General features: G+C 64.8%; 1 protein-coding gene across 1 annotated transcript in view; it reads left to right on the top strand.

Annotated features, from left to right (window-relative positions):
- The window catches only part of SYNGAP1 (synaptic Ras GTPase activating protein 1), a 53141-nt gene that overhangs the window by 25640 nt on the left and 12534 nt on the right, over positions 1-14967 (top strand). The window contains exons 9-16 of the mRNA XM_068998899.1: positions 101-245; positions 1317-1461; positions 1549-1785; positions 4246-4447; positions 6335-6510; positions 8800-8841; positions 12108-12987; positions 14744-14917. Of these exons, the coding sequence (XP_068855000.1) occupies positions 101-245; positions 1317-1461; positions 1549-1785; positions 4246-4447; positions 6335-6510; positions 8800-8841; positions 12108-12987; positions 14744-14917 (2001 nt within the window). The remainder of the gene's footprint in view (positions 1-100; positions 246-1316; positions 1462-1548; positions 1786-4245; positions 4448-6334; positions 6511-8799; positions 8842-12107; positions 12988-14743; positions 14918-14967) is intronic.

Genomic DNA, 14967 nt, shown 5'->3' with positions numbered 1-14967 from the left:
GGATGGATGGATGGATGGATGGATGGATGGAGGGGTGGATGGATGATGGAGATGGACAGAGGGACGTCCGGCGCTGGGCCGCGCTGATGGCCGCGGACAGGACTTCCTGTCGGACATGGCCATGACGGAGGTGGATCGTTTCATGGACCGGGAGCACCTGATCTTCCGGGAGAACACCTTGGCCACCAAAGCCATTGAGGAGTACCTGAAGCTCATCGGCCAGAAATACCTCAAGGACGCCATTGGTGAGCGCCAGTGGCACTGGGGTGCTGGTGGGGGCCTCTTTGGCAGGGGTGTGGTGGGATGGGTGGTCCCACTCATGGCCGTGAGATTGTTGGGTGGTTCTTTCTTGTGGTCGTGAGATGGTTGGGTGGTCCCTACTCATGGCCACATTCCACCACCACCGTCATGAGATCTTTGGATGGTCCCACACATGCCCATGACATGGTTGGGTGGTCCCTTCTCACCTCCATGAGGTGGTTGGGGGGTCCCTGCTCACAGCCAGGTTCCATCACCATCATGAGATTGTTGGGCGGTCCTGTCTCATGGCCGTGACATGGTTGGGTGGCCCCTTCTTGTGGTCATGAGATGGTTGGGTGGTCCCCACTCACGACCAGGTTCCATCACCACCATCGTGAGATCACTGGGCGGTTCCCACTCGTGGCCATGAGATCATTGAGTGGTTCCCACTCATGGCCATGAGATCACTGGGTGGTTCCCACTCATGGCCATGAGATCACTGGGTGGTTCCCACTCGTGGCCATGAGATCATTGGGTGGTTCCCACTCGTGGCCATGAGATCATTGGGCGGTTCCCACTCGTGGCCATGAGATCATTGAGTGGTTCCCACTCATGGCCATGAGATCATTGGGTGGTTCCCACTCATGGCCATGAGATCATTGGGTGGTTCTCACTCATGGCCATGAGATCATTGAGTGGTTCCCACTCATGGCCATGAGATCATTGGGTGGTTCCCACTCGTGGCCATGAGATCATTGAGTGGTTCCCACTCGTGGCCATGAGATCATTGAGTGGTTCCCACTCATGGCCAGGTTCCATCACCACCATCATGAGATCATTGAGTGGTTCCCACTCGTGGCCATGAGATCACTGGGTGGTTCCCACTCGTGGCCATGAGATCATTGGGTGGTTCCCACTCATGGCCATGTTCCATCACCACCATCGTGATGTGGTTGGGAGGTCCCTTCTCACATCCAAGACACGGTTGGGTCCCATCTCACCTGCCCGCCCCCTCGGTGTCCCCATGGGTGTCCCCGTGGGTGTCCCCGCGTCCCCGTGACCGTGCCGTGCCCCAGGCGAGTTCATCCGGGCGCTCTACGAGTCGGAGGAGAACTGCGAGGTGGACCCCATGAAGTGCTCGGCCTCCACCCTGGCCGACCACCAGGCCAACCTGCGCATGTGCTGCGAGCTGGCGCTCTGCAAGGTGGTCAACTCCCACTGGTGAGTGCGGGGACGCGCGGCGGGGACGTCCCGGGAACGTCCCCGGGACCCGCGTGACGCCGCGTCCCCGCCGTGTCCCGCCGGCAGCGTGTTCCCGCGGGAGCTGAAGGAGGTGTTCGCCTCGTGGCGGCTGCGCTGCGCCGAGCGCGGGCGCGAGGACATCGCCGACCGCCTGATCAGCGCCTCGCTCTTCCTGCGCTTCCTGTGCCCCGCCGTGATGTCCCCCAGCCTCTTTGGCCTCATGCAGGAGTATCCCGACGAGCAGACGGCCCGGACACTGACCCTCATCGCCAAGGTCATCCAGAACTTGGCCAACTTCACCAAGTGAGGGCGGCGACGGCGGGAGGGACGGAGGGAGGGGTTTGGAGATTCATGGAGGGGTGGTGGATGGGTGGAGGTGGATGGAGGTGGATGGAGATGGATGGATGATGGTGGATGGATGAGTTGAGGGATGGATGAGTTGAGGGACAGGAGATGGATGATGGATGATGATTATGAATGGATGGATGGATAGAGATGGATGGATGATGATGAATGAGTTGATGGATGGATGAGTTGAGGGACAAGAGATGGATGATGATGATGGGTGATGGGTGAGGATGATGGATGATGGATGATGGATGATGGATGATGGATGGATGGATGGATGGAGATGGATGGAGATGGATGGAGATGGATGGATGATGGTGGATGGATGAGTTGAGGGATGGATGAGTTGAGAGACAGGAGATGGATGATGGTGGATGGATGATGGATGGATGAGTTGAGGGACAGGAGGTGGATGATGATGGACAGATGATGAATGGATGGGTTCAGGGACAGGAGATGGATGATGGTGGATGGATGATGGATGGGGAGAAGGTGGATGGATGATGGATGGATGAGTTGAGGGACAGGAGATGGATGATGGATGATGGATGATGGATGATGATTATGAATGGATGGATGGATGGATGGATGGATGATGGATGGATGGAGAGGAGATGGATGGATGGATGGAGGGAGGGAGGGATGGATGGAGGGATGGATGGATGGATGGATGGATGATGGATGGATGGATGGATGGAGAGGAGATGGATGGATGGATGGATGGATGGATGGATGGAGGGAGGGAGGGATGGATGGATGGATGGATGGATGGATGGATGATGGATGGAGGGACGGAGAGGAGATGGATGGATGGATGGATGGATGATGGATGGAGGGATGGATGGATGGATGGATGATGGATGGAGGGACGGAGAGGAGATGGATGGATGGATGGATGGATGGATGGATGATGGATGATGGATGGAGGGATGGATGGATGGATGGATGATGGATGGAGGGACGGAGAGGAGATGGATGGATGGATGAGTTGATGCACAGGAGATGGATGGATGGATGGTGGATGATGATGGTGGATGAGTAGACGGACTGGATGTATGGAGGGATGATGATGGATGGAGAGCAGATGGATGGAAGATGCATGATTTGATGGGCAGGAGATGAACGGTGGACGGATGACGATAGCTGGTGGATGATGATGGATGATGATCGATGGTGGATGACAGATGATGATGGGTGATGATGACGGATGATGATAGCGGGATGATGGACGATGGATGGATAATGGATGATGATGGGTGACAATGGAAGAAGGAGATGGATGGATGATAGATGACCATGGATGGATGATGATGATGGATGATAGATGATGATGATGATGGATGATGACAGTGATGATGATGGATGAGTGATGATGATGGATGACAGAGGAAGAAGGATGATGATGGATGATAGATGACCATGGATGGATGATGATGATGGATGATGATGGGTGATGGATGACAATAGTTGGATGATGGATGATAACGATGATGATGATGGATGAGTGATGATGATGGATGACAGTGGAAGGAGGATGATGACGGATGATAGATGACCATGGATGGATGATGATGGTGGATGATAGATGATGGTGATGATGATGATGATGATGATGATGGTGATGATGATGATGGATGAGTGATGATGATGGATGACAGTGGAAGAAGGATGATGATGGACCATAGACGACCATGGATGGATGATGATGATGGATGATAGATGATGGTGATGGATGATGATAGATGATGATGATGGTGATGATGATGATGGATGGATGATGATGATGGATGACAGTGGAAGGAGGATGATGACGGATGATAGATGACCATGGATGGATGATGATGGTGGATGATAGATGATGATGATGATGATGATGGATGGATGATGATGATGGATCATAGATGACCATGGATGGATGATGATGATGAATGATAGATGATGATGATGATGATGATGATGGATGAGTGATGATGATGGGTGACAGTAGAAGAAGGATAATGATGGACCATAGACGACCATGGATGGATGATGATGATGGATGATGATGGGTGATGGATGCAAATAGTTGGATGATGGATGATGATGACGATGGATGAGTGATGATGATGGATGACAGTGGAAGAAGGATGATGATGGATGATAGATGATGATGATGATGATGATGACAGATGATGATGGATTATGGCAGCGAAGGAAGGATGATGGTGGATAACAGATGACAATAGACGAAGGATGATGATGGATGACAGATGACCATGGATGGATGACAGATGATGGACAACCCCCCTCCCTGCGCTTCCCCACCCCTCAATCTGCCACCCCCAGCCCCACCCTCCTGCTGGCCCTGCCCTCACCTGGCAGGGGGTGTTCCCGCCCTCCTGCCGGCCCCGCCCTCACCTGGCCACGCCCGCGCAGGTTCGGGAGCAAGGAGGAGTACATGGCCTTCATGAACGAGTTCCTGGAGCTGGAGTGGGCCAGCATGCAGCAGTTCCTCTACGAGATCTCCAACCTGGACACGCTGACCAACAGCACCAGCTTCGAGGGCTACATCGACCTGGGCCGCGAGCTGTCCACGCTGCACGCGCTGCTCTGGGAGGTCATGAGCCAGCTCAGCAAGGTACCGCACCTGGGGACCCCTCACCTGCGCGGCCACAGCCTCACCTGCGCGGCCACAGCCTCACCTGGGGGTCACCTGGGCGGTGGTGGGGGGATGGACACCCTGCACGCGCTGCTCTGGGAGGTCATGAGCCAGCTCAGCAAGGTACCGCACCTGGGGACCCCTCACCTGTGTGGCCACAGCCTCACCTGTGTGGCCACAGCCTCACCTGGGGGTCACCTGGGCGGTGGGGGGGGGGATGGACACCCTGCACGCGCTGCTCTGGGAGCTCATCAGCCAGCTCAGCCAGGTACCGCACCTGGGGACCCCTCACCTGCACAGCCACAGCCTCACCTGGGGGTCACCTGGGCGGTGGTGGCGGGGATGGACACCCTGGCCAGGCTGCTCTGGGAGGTCATGAGCCAGCTCAGCCAGGTACTGCACCTGGGGACCCCTCACCTGTGCGGCCACAGCCTCACCTGTGCGGCCACAGCCTCACCTGGGGGTCATCTGGGCGGTGGTGGGGGGCATGGACACCCTGCACGCGCTGCTCTGGGAGGTCATGAGCCAGCTCAGCCAGGTACCGCACCTGGGACACACCTGGGGAACCCTCCATGGGCTCACCTGTGCGCCCACGGCCTCCCCAGATGTTCCCACATCTGTGTCCCACCACCAGAGGTTCCTGGGGTCCCCCCAGGTGAGCTCCCAGGGGTCCCACCTGCCCAGGTGAGCTCCCCAGGTGTTGGGGTGCCCCCCCTTCCATCCTCCCCGAAGGGTTCCATTGTCCCATGAACCCCCCAGATGTGGTCCTTGAGCATCCCAGCCCTGCCAGGTGAGCGCCTCAGGATCCCTCCTACGGGAGATCCCACCTGCCCAGGTGTGCCCAGGTGTGCCCAGGTTTGCCCAGGTGTGCCCAGATGGGCTCAGGTTTGCCCAGGTGTGCTCACCTGTCCCCTCAGGAGGCGCTGCTGAAGCTGTGTCCCTGTCACAGTCTTTAGGGTCCCCCCATGTGTAGTCAATGGGAGGTCCCAGGTGTTCCCAGGTGTTCCCAGGTGTTCCCAGGTGTATCCAGGTGTTCCCAGGTGTTCCCAGGTGCACCCAGGTGCTCCCAGGTGTATCCAGGTGTTTCCAGGTGCACCCAGGTGTTCCCAGGTGTACCCAGGTGCATCCAGGTGTTCCCAGGTGCACCCAGATGTATCCAGGTGCTCCCAGGTGTTCCCAGGTGCACCCAGGTGTTCCCAGATGTTCCCAGGTGCACCCAGGTGTTCCCAGGTGTACCCAGATGTATCCAGGTGCACCCAGGTGTTCCCAGGTGTACCCAGGTGCTCCCAGGTGTATCCAGGTGCTCCCAGGTGCTCCCAGGTGTATCCAGATGTTCCCAGGTGCACCCAGGTGTTCCCAGGTACTCCCAGGTGTATCCAGATGCTCCCAGGTGCACCCAGGTGTATCCAGGTGTTCCCAGGTGCACCCAGGTGTTCCCAGGTGTACCCAGATGCACCCAGGTGCTCCCAGGTGCACCCAGATGTATCCAGGTGTTCCCAGGTGCACCCAGGTGCTCCCAGGTGTTCCCAGGTGTATCCAGATGCTCCCAGGTGCACCCAGGTGTTCCCAGGTGCACCCAGGTGTATCCAGGTGCCCCCAGTGTATCCAGGTGTTCCCAGGTGCACCCAGGTGTATCCAGGTGTTCCCAGGTGTTCCCAGGTGCACCCAGGTGCACCCAGGTGTATCCAGGTGCCCCCAGTGTATCCAGGTGTTCCCAGGTGCACCCACATGCACCCAGGTGTATCCAGATGCTCCCAGGTGCACCCAGGTGTTCCCAGGTGCACCCAGGTGTATCCAGATGCTCCCAGGTGCACCCAGGTGTTCCCAGGTGCTCCCAGGTGTACCCAGGTGTGTTTCCCCCCACAGGAGGCGCTGCTGAAGCTGGGCCCGCTGCCGCGGCTGCTGACCGACATCAGCGTGGCGCTGCGCAACCCCCACCTGCAGCGGCAGCCGAGCCAGGGCGAGCGCCTGCCCCCCAAGGGGCTGGTCCTGCGCGGGCCCTCGGCCGACCTGCAGCCCTACCTCGTGCGTGACCTCAACAGGTGAGCGCACCTGGGCGGCCACGGGTGACCCCGGCGGCGCAGGGAGCCCCGTGCGTCGCCCCCGGCGCGGGGGTGGCTCTGCGTGCCCGACCGCGACCCCCTGTCGTGTCCGGCTGTGTGTCCCAGGTGACCCCCCCCACCTCACCTGGTGGCCCTCACCTGGTGGCCCTCGGTCTCACCTGGTCATCCTCAGTCTCGCCTGGTGGCCCCACACTCACCTGTGACCCCTCCCAGTGTCCCCAGTGACCCCCCCAAATACCTGCGGGACCTTCACGTTTCCCCCCATCGTGTCCCGCTGTGTGCCCAAGGTGTCCCCCGCACCTCACCTGCTCTCACCTGGTGGCCCTCGGTCCCACCTGGGGTGGCCCCACCCACCTGTGACCCCCTCCCACTGTCCCCATGGTGTCCTCCCGTGTCCTCCTGGTACCTCCAGTTGTGTCCTGTCCTCTGCCCCAGGTGACACCCCCACCTCACCTGGCCTCACCTGGTGGCCCTCGGTCCCACCTGGGGCATCCCCCACCCACCTGTGACCCCCCATGTTACCTCCATGACCCCCCCATCGTGTCCTGCTGTGTGCCCCAGGTGACCCCCGCACCTCACCTGCTCTCACCTGGTGGCCCTCCTGGGACATCCCCCACCCACCTGTGACGCCCCCCGTCCCCATGGTGACCCCCAGATACCTGTGGGACCCCCCCACTGTGACCCCCAATGTCACCTGGTGTCCCTGGGTCTCACCTGGGGGTGTCACCTGTCCCCCCCCCCATGTCCCCCTGGGTGTCCCCACCTGTCCCAGGTGTCCCTGGGGGTGTCCCCTGTCCCCCCCCCATGTCCCCCTGGGTGTCCCCACCTGTCCCAGGTGTCCCTGGGGGTGTCTCCTGTCCCCCCCCCGTGTCCCCCTGGGTGTCCCCACCTGTCCCAGGTGTCCCTGGGGGTGTCACCTGTCCCCCCCCATGTCCCCCTGGGTGTCCCCACCTGTCCCAGGTGTCCCCAGTCCCACCTGGGGGTGTCCCCTGTCCCCCTCGTGTCCCCCTGGGTGTCCCCACCTGTCCCAGGTGTCCCTGGGGGTGTCCCCTGTCCCCCCCCCGTGTCCCCCTGGGTGTCCCCACCTGTCCCAGGTGTCCCCAGTCTCACCTGGGGGTGTCCCCTGTCCCCCCCCATGTCCCCCTGGGTGTCCCCACCTGTCCCAGGTGTCCCTGGGGGTGTCACCTGTCTTGCCCTTGTGTCCCCTGGGTGTCCCCCTGGGTGTCCCCACCTGTCCCAGGTGTCCCCAGTCTCACCTGGGGGTGTCACCTGTCCCCCCCCCATGTCCCCCTGGGTGTCCCCACCTGTCCCAGGTGTCCCTGGGGGTGTCCCCTGTCCCCCCCCCATGTCCCCCTGGGTGTCCCCACCTGTCCCAGGTGTCCCTGGGGGTGTCCCCTGTCCCCCCCCCGTGTCCCCCTGGGTGTCCCCACCTGTCCCAGGTGTCCCTGGGGGTGTCACCTGTCCCCCCCCATGTCCCCCTGGGTGTCCCCACCTGTCCCAGGTGTCCCCAGTCCCACCTGGGGGTGTCCCCTGTCCCCCTCGTGTCCCCCTGGGTGTCCCCACCTGTCCCAGGTGTCCCTGGGGGTGTCCCCTGTCCCCCCCCCGTGTCCCCCTGGGTGTCCCCACCTGTCCCAGGTGTCCCCAGTCTCACCTGGGGGTGTCCCCTGTCCCCCCCCGTGTCCCCCTGGGTGTCCCCACCTGTCCCAGGTGTCCCTGGGGGTGTCACCTGTCTTGCCCTTGTGTCCCCTGGGTGTCCCCCTGGGTGTCCCCACCTGTCCCAGGTGTCCCCAGTCTCACCTGGGGGTGTCACCTGTCCCCCCCCCATGTCCCCCTGGGTGTCCCCACCTGTCCCAGGTGTCCCTGGGGGTGTCCCCTGTCCCCCCCCCATGTCCCCCTGGGTGTCCCCACCTGTCCCAGGTGTCCCTGGGGGTGTCACCTGTCTTGCCCTTGTGTCCCCCTGGGTGTCCCCCTGGGTGTCCCCACCTGTCCCAGGTGTCCCCAGTCCCACCTGGGGGTGTCCCCTGTCCCCCTCGTGTCCCCCTGGGTGTCCCCACCTGTCCCAGGTGTCCCCAATCCCACCTGGGGGTGTCCCCTGTCCCCCCCCGTGTCCCCCTGGGTGTCCCCACCTGTCCCAGGTGTCCCTGGCGGTGTCGCCTGTCTTGCCCTTGTGTCCCTTGGGTGCCCCTCTGGGTGTCCCCCTGGGTGTCCCCACCTGTCCCAGGTGTCCCCAGTCTCACCTGGGGATGTTCCCTGTCCCTGTCCCTGCAGCTCCGTGGATCTCCAGTCCTACATGGTGCGGGGGCTCAACAGGTGAGGGGCGGGAATGGGATCGGGATGGGGGTGGGGATTTGGGATTTGGGATTGGGATTTGGGATGGGAATGGGATTTGGGATTTGGAATTGGGATTTGGGATTTGGGATTTGGGATTTGGGATTGGGATGGGATTTGGGATTTGGGATTTGGGATTGAGGATTCAGGTGGGGACGGGGATGGGATTTGGGGATGGGATTGGGAGTGGTATTAGGATTTGGGATTAGGTTTTGGGATTTGGATCACCACGGGGATAGAATTGGGATTGGGATCAAGGTGGAGATGGAATTGGGACAGGAATGGGGACTGGGATCGGGGTGGGGATTGGGATGGGGATGGGACAGGAATGGGGGCTGGGATTGGGATCAGGGTGGGGGTTGGGATCTGGATCCAGACCTGGACCAGGATGGCGATGGGATGGGGACGGTGCTTGGGGTTGGGATGGGGATGAAGCTGGGACTGGAATCGGCGTCGGGATGGGGACGGGGATGGGGCGAGGATGAAGACGGCGATGGGATGGATCTGGGAACGTTCGGGATGGGGATGGGAAAGGTTGGGATGGGGGCGGGACAGCAACGGCAGCGGGACGATCCCACGGGGGTGGATCTGGGGCCGTGCCCGACCGCCCTCATCCCGCGTGTCCCCCCACCCCACATCCCCCACCCCACATCCCCCACCCCACATCCCCCCTCCACATCCCCCACCCCACATCCCCCCACCCCACATCCCCCTCCACATCCCCCACCCCACATCCCCCACCCCACATCCCCCTCCACGTCCCCCCACCCCCCATCCCCCACCCCACATCCCCCACCCCACATCCCCCTCCCCACATCCCCCACCCCACATCCCCCACCCCACATCCCCCTCCACGTCCCCCCACCCCCCATCCCCCACCCCCCATCCCCCACCCCACATCCCCCACCCCACATCCCCCTCCACGTCCCCCCACCCCCCATCCCCCACCCCACATCCCCCACCCCACATCCCCCTCCCCACATCCCCCACCCCACATCCCCCACCCCACATCCCCCTCCACGTCCCCCCACCCCCCATCCCCCACCCCACATCCCCCACCCCACATCCCCCACCCCACATCCCCCTCCCCACATCCCCCACCCCACATCCCCCACCCCACATCCCCCTCCACGTCCCCCCACCCCACATCCCCCTCCTGTACCCCCTTCCCACCCCATTCCCACTCCCCTATCCCCATCCACTGCTCCCCCTCCCCATCCCACACTCCCTCCCCCGCCCCCCAACCCATTTCCCCCCTTCCTATCCCGTGTCCCCCATCCCCATCCCACATCCCATCCCCATCCCATCCCCATCCCACACCCCCCCCACCCGCACCCCATTTCCCCCCTCCCCACCTCATATCCCCACATCCCCCTCCCCACATCCCCCTCCCCACATCCTCCTCCCCACATCCCCCTCCCCATCCCATATCCCCTTCCCCATTCCTTACCCCCTCAATCCCCCATCCCATTTCTCCCCTCTCCACCCCACGTCCTCCTCCCCACCCCACATCCCCCTCCTCACCCCACGTCTCCCTCCCCACCCCACATCCCCTTATCCCTCACCCTACATCCCCCTCCCCACACCCCCGTCCCGCCCCCCACCCCTCATCCCCCTCCCCACATCCCCCACCCCACACCCCGCACCCCACACCCCCACTCCCCTCCCCACATCCCCAACCCCCACCCCTCATCCCCCTCCTCACATCCCACACCCCCCACCCCACATCCCCCACCCCACACCCCACACCCCACACCCCACATCCCCACCCCCACCCCCCTCCCCACACCCCACATCCCCCTCCCCACATCCCCCTCCCCACACCCCCCACCCCACATCCCCCTCCCCACACCCCCACCCCACACCCCCTCCCCACATCCCCTCCCCACACCCCCCACCCCACATCCCCCTCCCCCCCCCACACGCCGCACCCCACACCCACACCCCCCTCCCCACACCCCCATCCCGCCCCCCTCCCCACACCCCGCACCCCCCACCCCACACCCCGCACCCCACACCCCACACCCCCCACCCCTCATCCCCCTCCCCACATCCCACACCCCCCACCCCTCATCCCCCTCCCCACACCCCCCTCCGCACACCCCCCACCCCACATCCCCCTCCCCCCACCCCACACGCCGCACCCCACGCCCACACCCCCCTCCCCACACCCCCATCCCGCCCCCCTCCCCACACCCCGCACCCCCCACCCCGCACCCCACACCCCGCATCCCACACCCCACACCCCCCACCCCACACCCCCCACCCCTCATCTCCCTCCCCTCATCCCCCTCCCCACACCCCCCACCCCACATCCCCCCTCCACATCCCCCACCCCACATCCCCCACCCCACATCCCCCACCCCACATCCCCCACCCCACATCCCCCTCCACGTCCCCCCACCCCACATCCCCCACCCCACATCCCCCACCCCACATCCCCCACCCCACATCCCCCTCCACGTCCCTCCACCCCACATCCCCCCTCCACGTCCCCCCACTCCACATCCCCCACCCCACATCCCCCACCCCACATCCCCCACCCCACATCCCCCACCCCACATCCCCCACCCCACGTCCCCCCACCCCACATCCCCCACCCCACATCCCCCACCCCACATCCCCCCACCCCACATCCCCCCACCCCCCATCCCCCACCCCACATCCCCCACCCCACATCCCCCACCCCGCATCCCCCACCCCACATCCCCCTCCCCACATCCCCCTCCCCACATCCCCCTCCCCATCCCGTATCCCCCTCCCCACATCCCCCTCCCCATCCCGCATCCCCCTCCCCATTCCTTATCCCCTCAATCCCCCATCCCATTTCTCCCCTCTCCACCCCACATCCTCCTCCCCACCCCACACCTCCCTCCCCACATCCCCCTCCCCACATCCCCCACCCCACATCCCCCGCCCCACATCTCCCATCCCACATCCCCCACCCCACATCCCCCTCCCCACACCCCCAACCCATACCCCCACCCCACACCCCCTCCCCACACCCCGCACCCCCCACCCCTCAACCCCCACCCCACACCCTGCACCCCCCACCCCTCAACCCCCACCCCACATCCTCCACCCCCCTCCCCACACCCCGCACCCCCCACCCCCCTCCCCACAACCCGCACCCCCCACCCCCCACCCCCACCCCACACCCCGCACCCCCCACCCCCCTCCCCACACCCCACACCCCACGCCCCCCACCCCCACCCCGCACCCCACGCCCCCTCCCCACGCCCCCGCAGCTCCATGGACGTGCCGCGGCTCCCGTCCCCGCCGCAGGAGAAGGGTCCGCCGGAGGTGCTGGTGCTGAGCCGGCCGCCGCTCGCCCGCTCGTCGCCCGCCTACTGCACGAGCAGCTCGGACCTCACCGAGCCCGAGGGCGGCCGCGGGGGCGCGCTGGGGGTCGGCAAGAGCGTGTCCATGCTGGACCTGCAGGACGGACGCGTGGACAGCATCCCCAGCCTGCCGGCCGAGCTGCTGGCCGGGGGTCCGGCCCCGGGGGGCGCGGGCCAGGGGGGGCTGCGGCCCGGGCGGCTGTCGCAGGGCAGCGCCTCCAGCCTGGCCCCGCCGCGCCTGGGGGTCCCCGAGCCGGGGGGGCCGCAGCTGCGGGTGCCGCTCTCCTTCCAGAACCCCCTGTTCCACCTGGCCGCCGACGGGCCCCTGCGCGGCCCCGACGGCGGCGGAGGGGGCGGCGGGAGGGGCGAGGGGGGCGGCGGCGAGGGGGGCCACTTCGGGGGCGTCGCCCCCCCGCCGCTGCACGGCTACAGCAAGAGCGAGGAGCTGGCGACCCCCCCCCAAAAACACATCACGCACAGCCACAGCTACAGCGACGAGTTCGGGCGGCCGGGCGCCGACTTCGGCCGCAGGCAGCTCTCGCTCCAGGACACCCTGGCCCCCCCCCAGATCACCATCGGGGCCCCCCCGCCGCCCACCCCGCGGGGGTCGCGGGCGGGAAAAGGGGGCGGGGGGCCCTCGGCGCTGGGGGTGCCCCAAAAGCCGCGCCCGGCCAGCGGGAACCTGCTGGCGTCCCCCGAACCCGCGTACGGACCCCCCCGCTCCCGCCAGCCCTCCCTGGCCAAGGAGGCCTCGGTGGCCGGCATGAAGCCACCTGTCACCAAGCAGGTGCGGGGACGGCGGGGGGACGGCGGGGGGACGGTGGGGAGATGGGGGGTATGGGGGATATGGGACGTGTGGGGTGTGGGGACATGGGGGATGTGGGGGGACACTGAGGGACGCGGGGACATTGGGGGATATGGGGGGTGTGGGGGGACACTGGGGGACGTGGGGACATTGGGGGACATAGGGACATTGGGGACATGGGGACACTGAGGGACGTGGGGACATTGGGGGATATGGGGGATGTGGGGGGACACTGGGGGACGTGGGGACATTGGGGGACATGGGGACATTGGGGGATATGGGGGATGTGGGGACAGTGGGGATGTGGAGACACTGGGGAACATGGGGACATTGGGGGATATGGGGACACTGAGGGACGTGGGGACACGGGGACATGGGGGATGTGGGGGGACACTGGGGGACGTGGGGACATTGGGGGATATGGGGGATGTGGGGACATTGGGGGATATGGGGGATGTGGAGACACTGGGGAATGTGGGGACATTGGGGACATGGGGACACTGAGGGACGTGGGGACACTGGGGACATGGGGGGTGTGGGGGACTCTGGAGGACGTGGCAGGATATGGGGGCTTGGGGACGTGTGGGGTGTGGGGACAGTGGGGATGTGGGGGGACACTGAGGGATGTGGGGACACGGGGACGTGGGGACACTGAGGACGGGGGACACTGGGGACACGGGGACGTGGGGACACTGAGGACAGGGGACATTGGGGACACGGGGGGATCTGGGGGTGTGGGGGGCGTTGGAGACACGGGGGGATGTGGGGACGTGGGGATGCAGCGCACGCTGGGGACAGCGAGGGCTCCCACGGTGCTGAAGGGGGAACCAAACTCGTCCTTGTGTCCCCCTGTGTCCCCCCATAACCCGCGGTGTCCCCCCGTGTGTCCCCACATCCCCATATCCCATTGGCATCTCTCAATGTCCCCGTGCCCCCCATCCCCATATCCCCATACCCCAAATCCCCATCTCCCTCCGCTGTCCCCCCGATGACCCCGCATCCCCCGCATCCCCCACATCCCCCACATCCCCCATGTCCCCCTGTTGTCCCCCGGTGTCCCCCCGGTGTCCCCCCGGTGTCCCCATGTCCCCCGCACCCCCCACATCCCCTCAACGTCCCCCATGTGGCCCCGGTGTCCCCCTCCATCCCCACCTCCTCGGTGTCCCCATCTCGCCCCGCATCCCCCTTTTCCCCCACTCCCCCCCCACCCCGCTGTCCCCTCGCTGTACCTGTGTCCCCTCCCTGTCCCCTCCCTGTCCCCTCCCTGTCCCCTCGCTGTCCCCTCGCTCTGTCCCCTCTCTGTCCCCGCTCTGTCCCGGCTCTGTCCCCTCTCTGTCCCCGCTCTGTCCCCTCTCTGTCCCGGCTCTGTCCCGGCTCTGTCCCGGCTCTGTCCCCGCTCTGTCCCCTCTCTGTCCCCTCACTGTCCCCTCTCTGTCCCCTCTCTGTCCCCGCTCTGTCCCCGCTCTGTCCCCTCTCTGTCCCCTCACTGTCCCCTCTCTGTCCCCGCTCTGTCCCGGCTCTGTCCCCTCTCTGTCCCCGCTCTGTCCCCTCTCTGTCCCCCTCTGTCCCCTCTCTGTCCCCGCTCTGTCCCCGCTCTGTCCCCTCTCTGTCCCCTCACTGTCCCCTCTCTGTCCCCGCTCTGTCCCGGCTCTGTCCCCTCTCTGTCCCCGCTCTGTCCCCTCTCTGTCCCCCTCTGTCCCCTCTCTGTCCCCGCTCTGTCCCCGCTCTGTCCCCGCAGGCGTCGCAGACGCCGTCCACGCTGAACCCGGTGCTGCCGGCGTCGGAGCGCACGGTGGCCTGGGTGTCCAACATGCCGCACCTGTCGGCCGACATCGAGAGCTCCCACATCGAGCGCGAGGAGTACAAGCTCAAGGAGTACTCCAAGTCCATGGACGAGAGCCGGCTGGACCGGGTAGGGCGGCGGGACGGGCGGGGGGACAGAACGGGGGGGGACAGGTGGGA

The sequence above is a fragment of the Aphelocoma coerulescens genome, unplaced genomic scaffold (assembly GCF_041296385.1).
Source record: "Aphelocoma coerulescens isolate FSJ_1873_10779 unplaced genomic scaffold, UR_Acoe_1.0 HiC_scaffold_187, whole genome shotgun sequence".
In the NCBI taxonomy this organism is placed as follows: Eukaryota; Metazoa; Chordata; class Aves; order Passeriformes; family Corvidae; genus Aphelocoma; species Aphelocoma coerulescens.
This window is presented reverse-complemented; position numbering and strand designations above follow the sequence as displayed.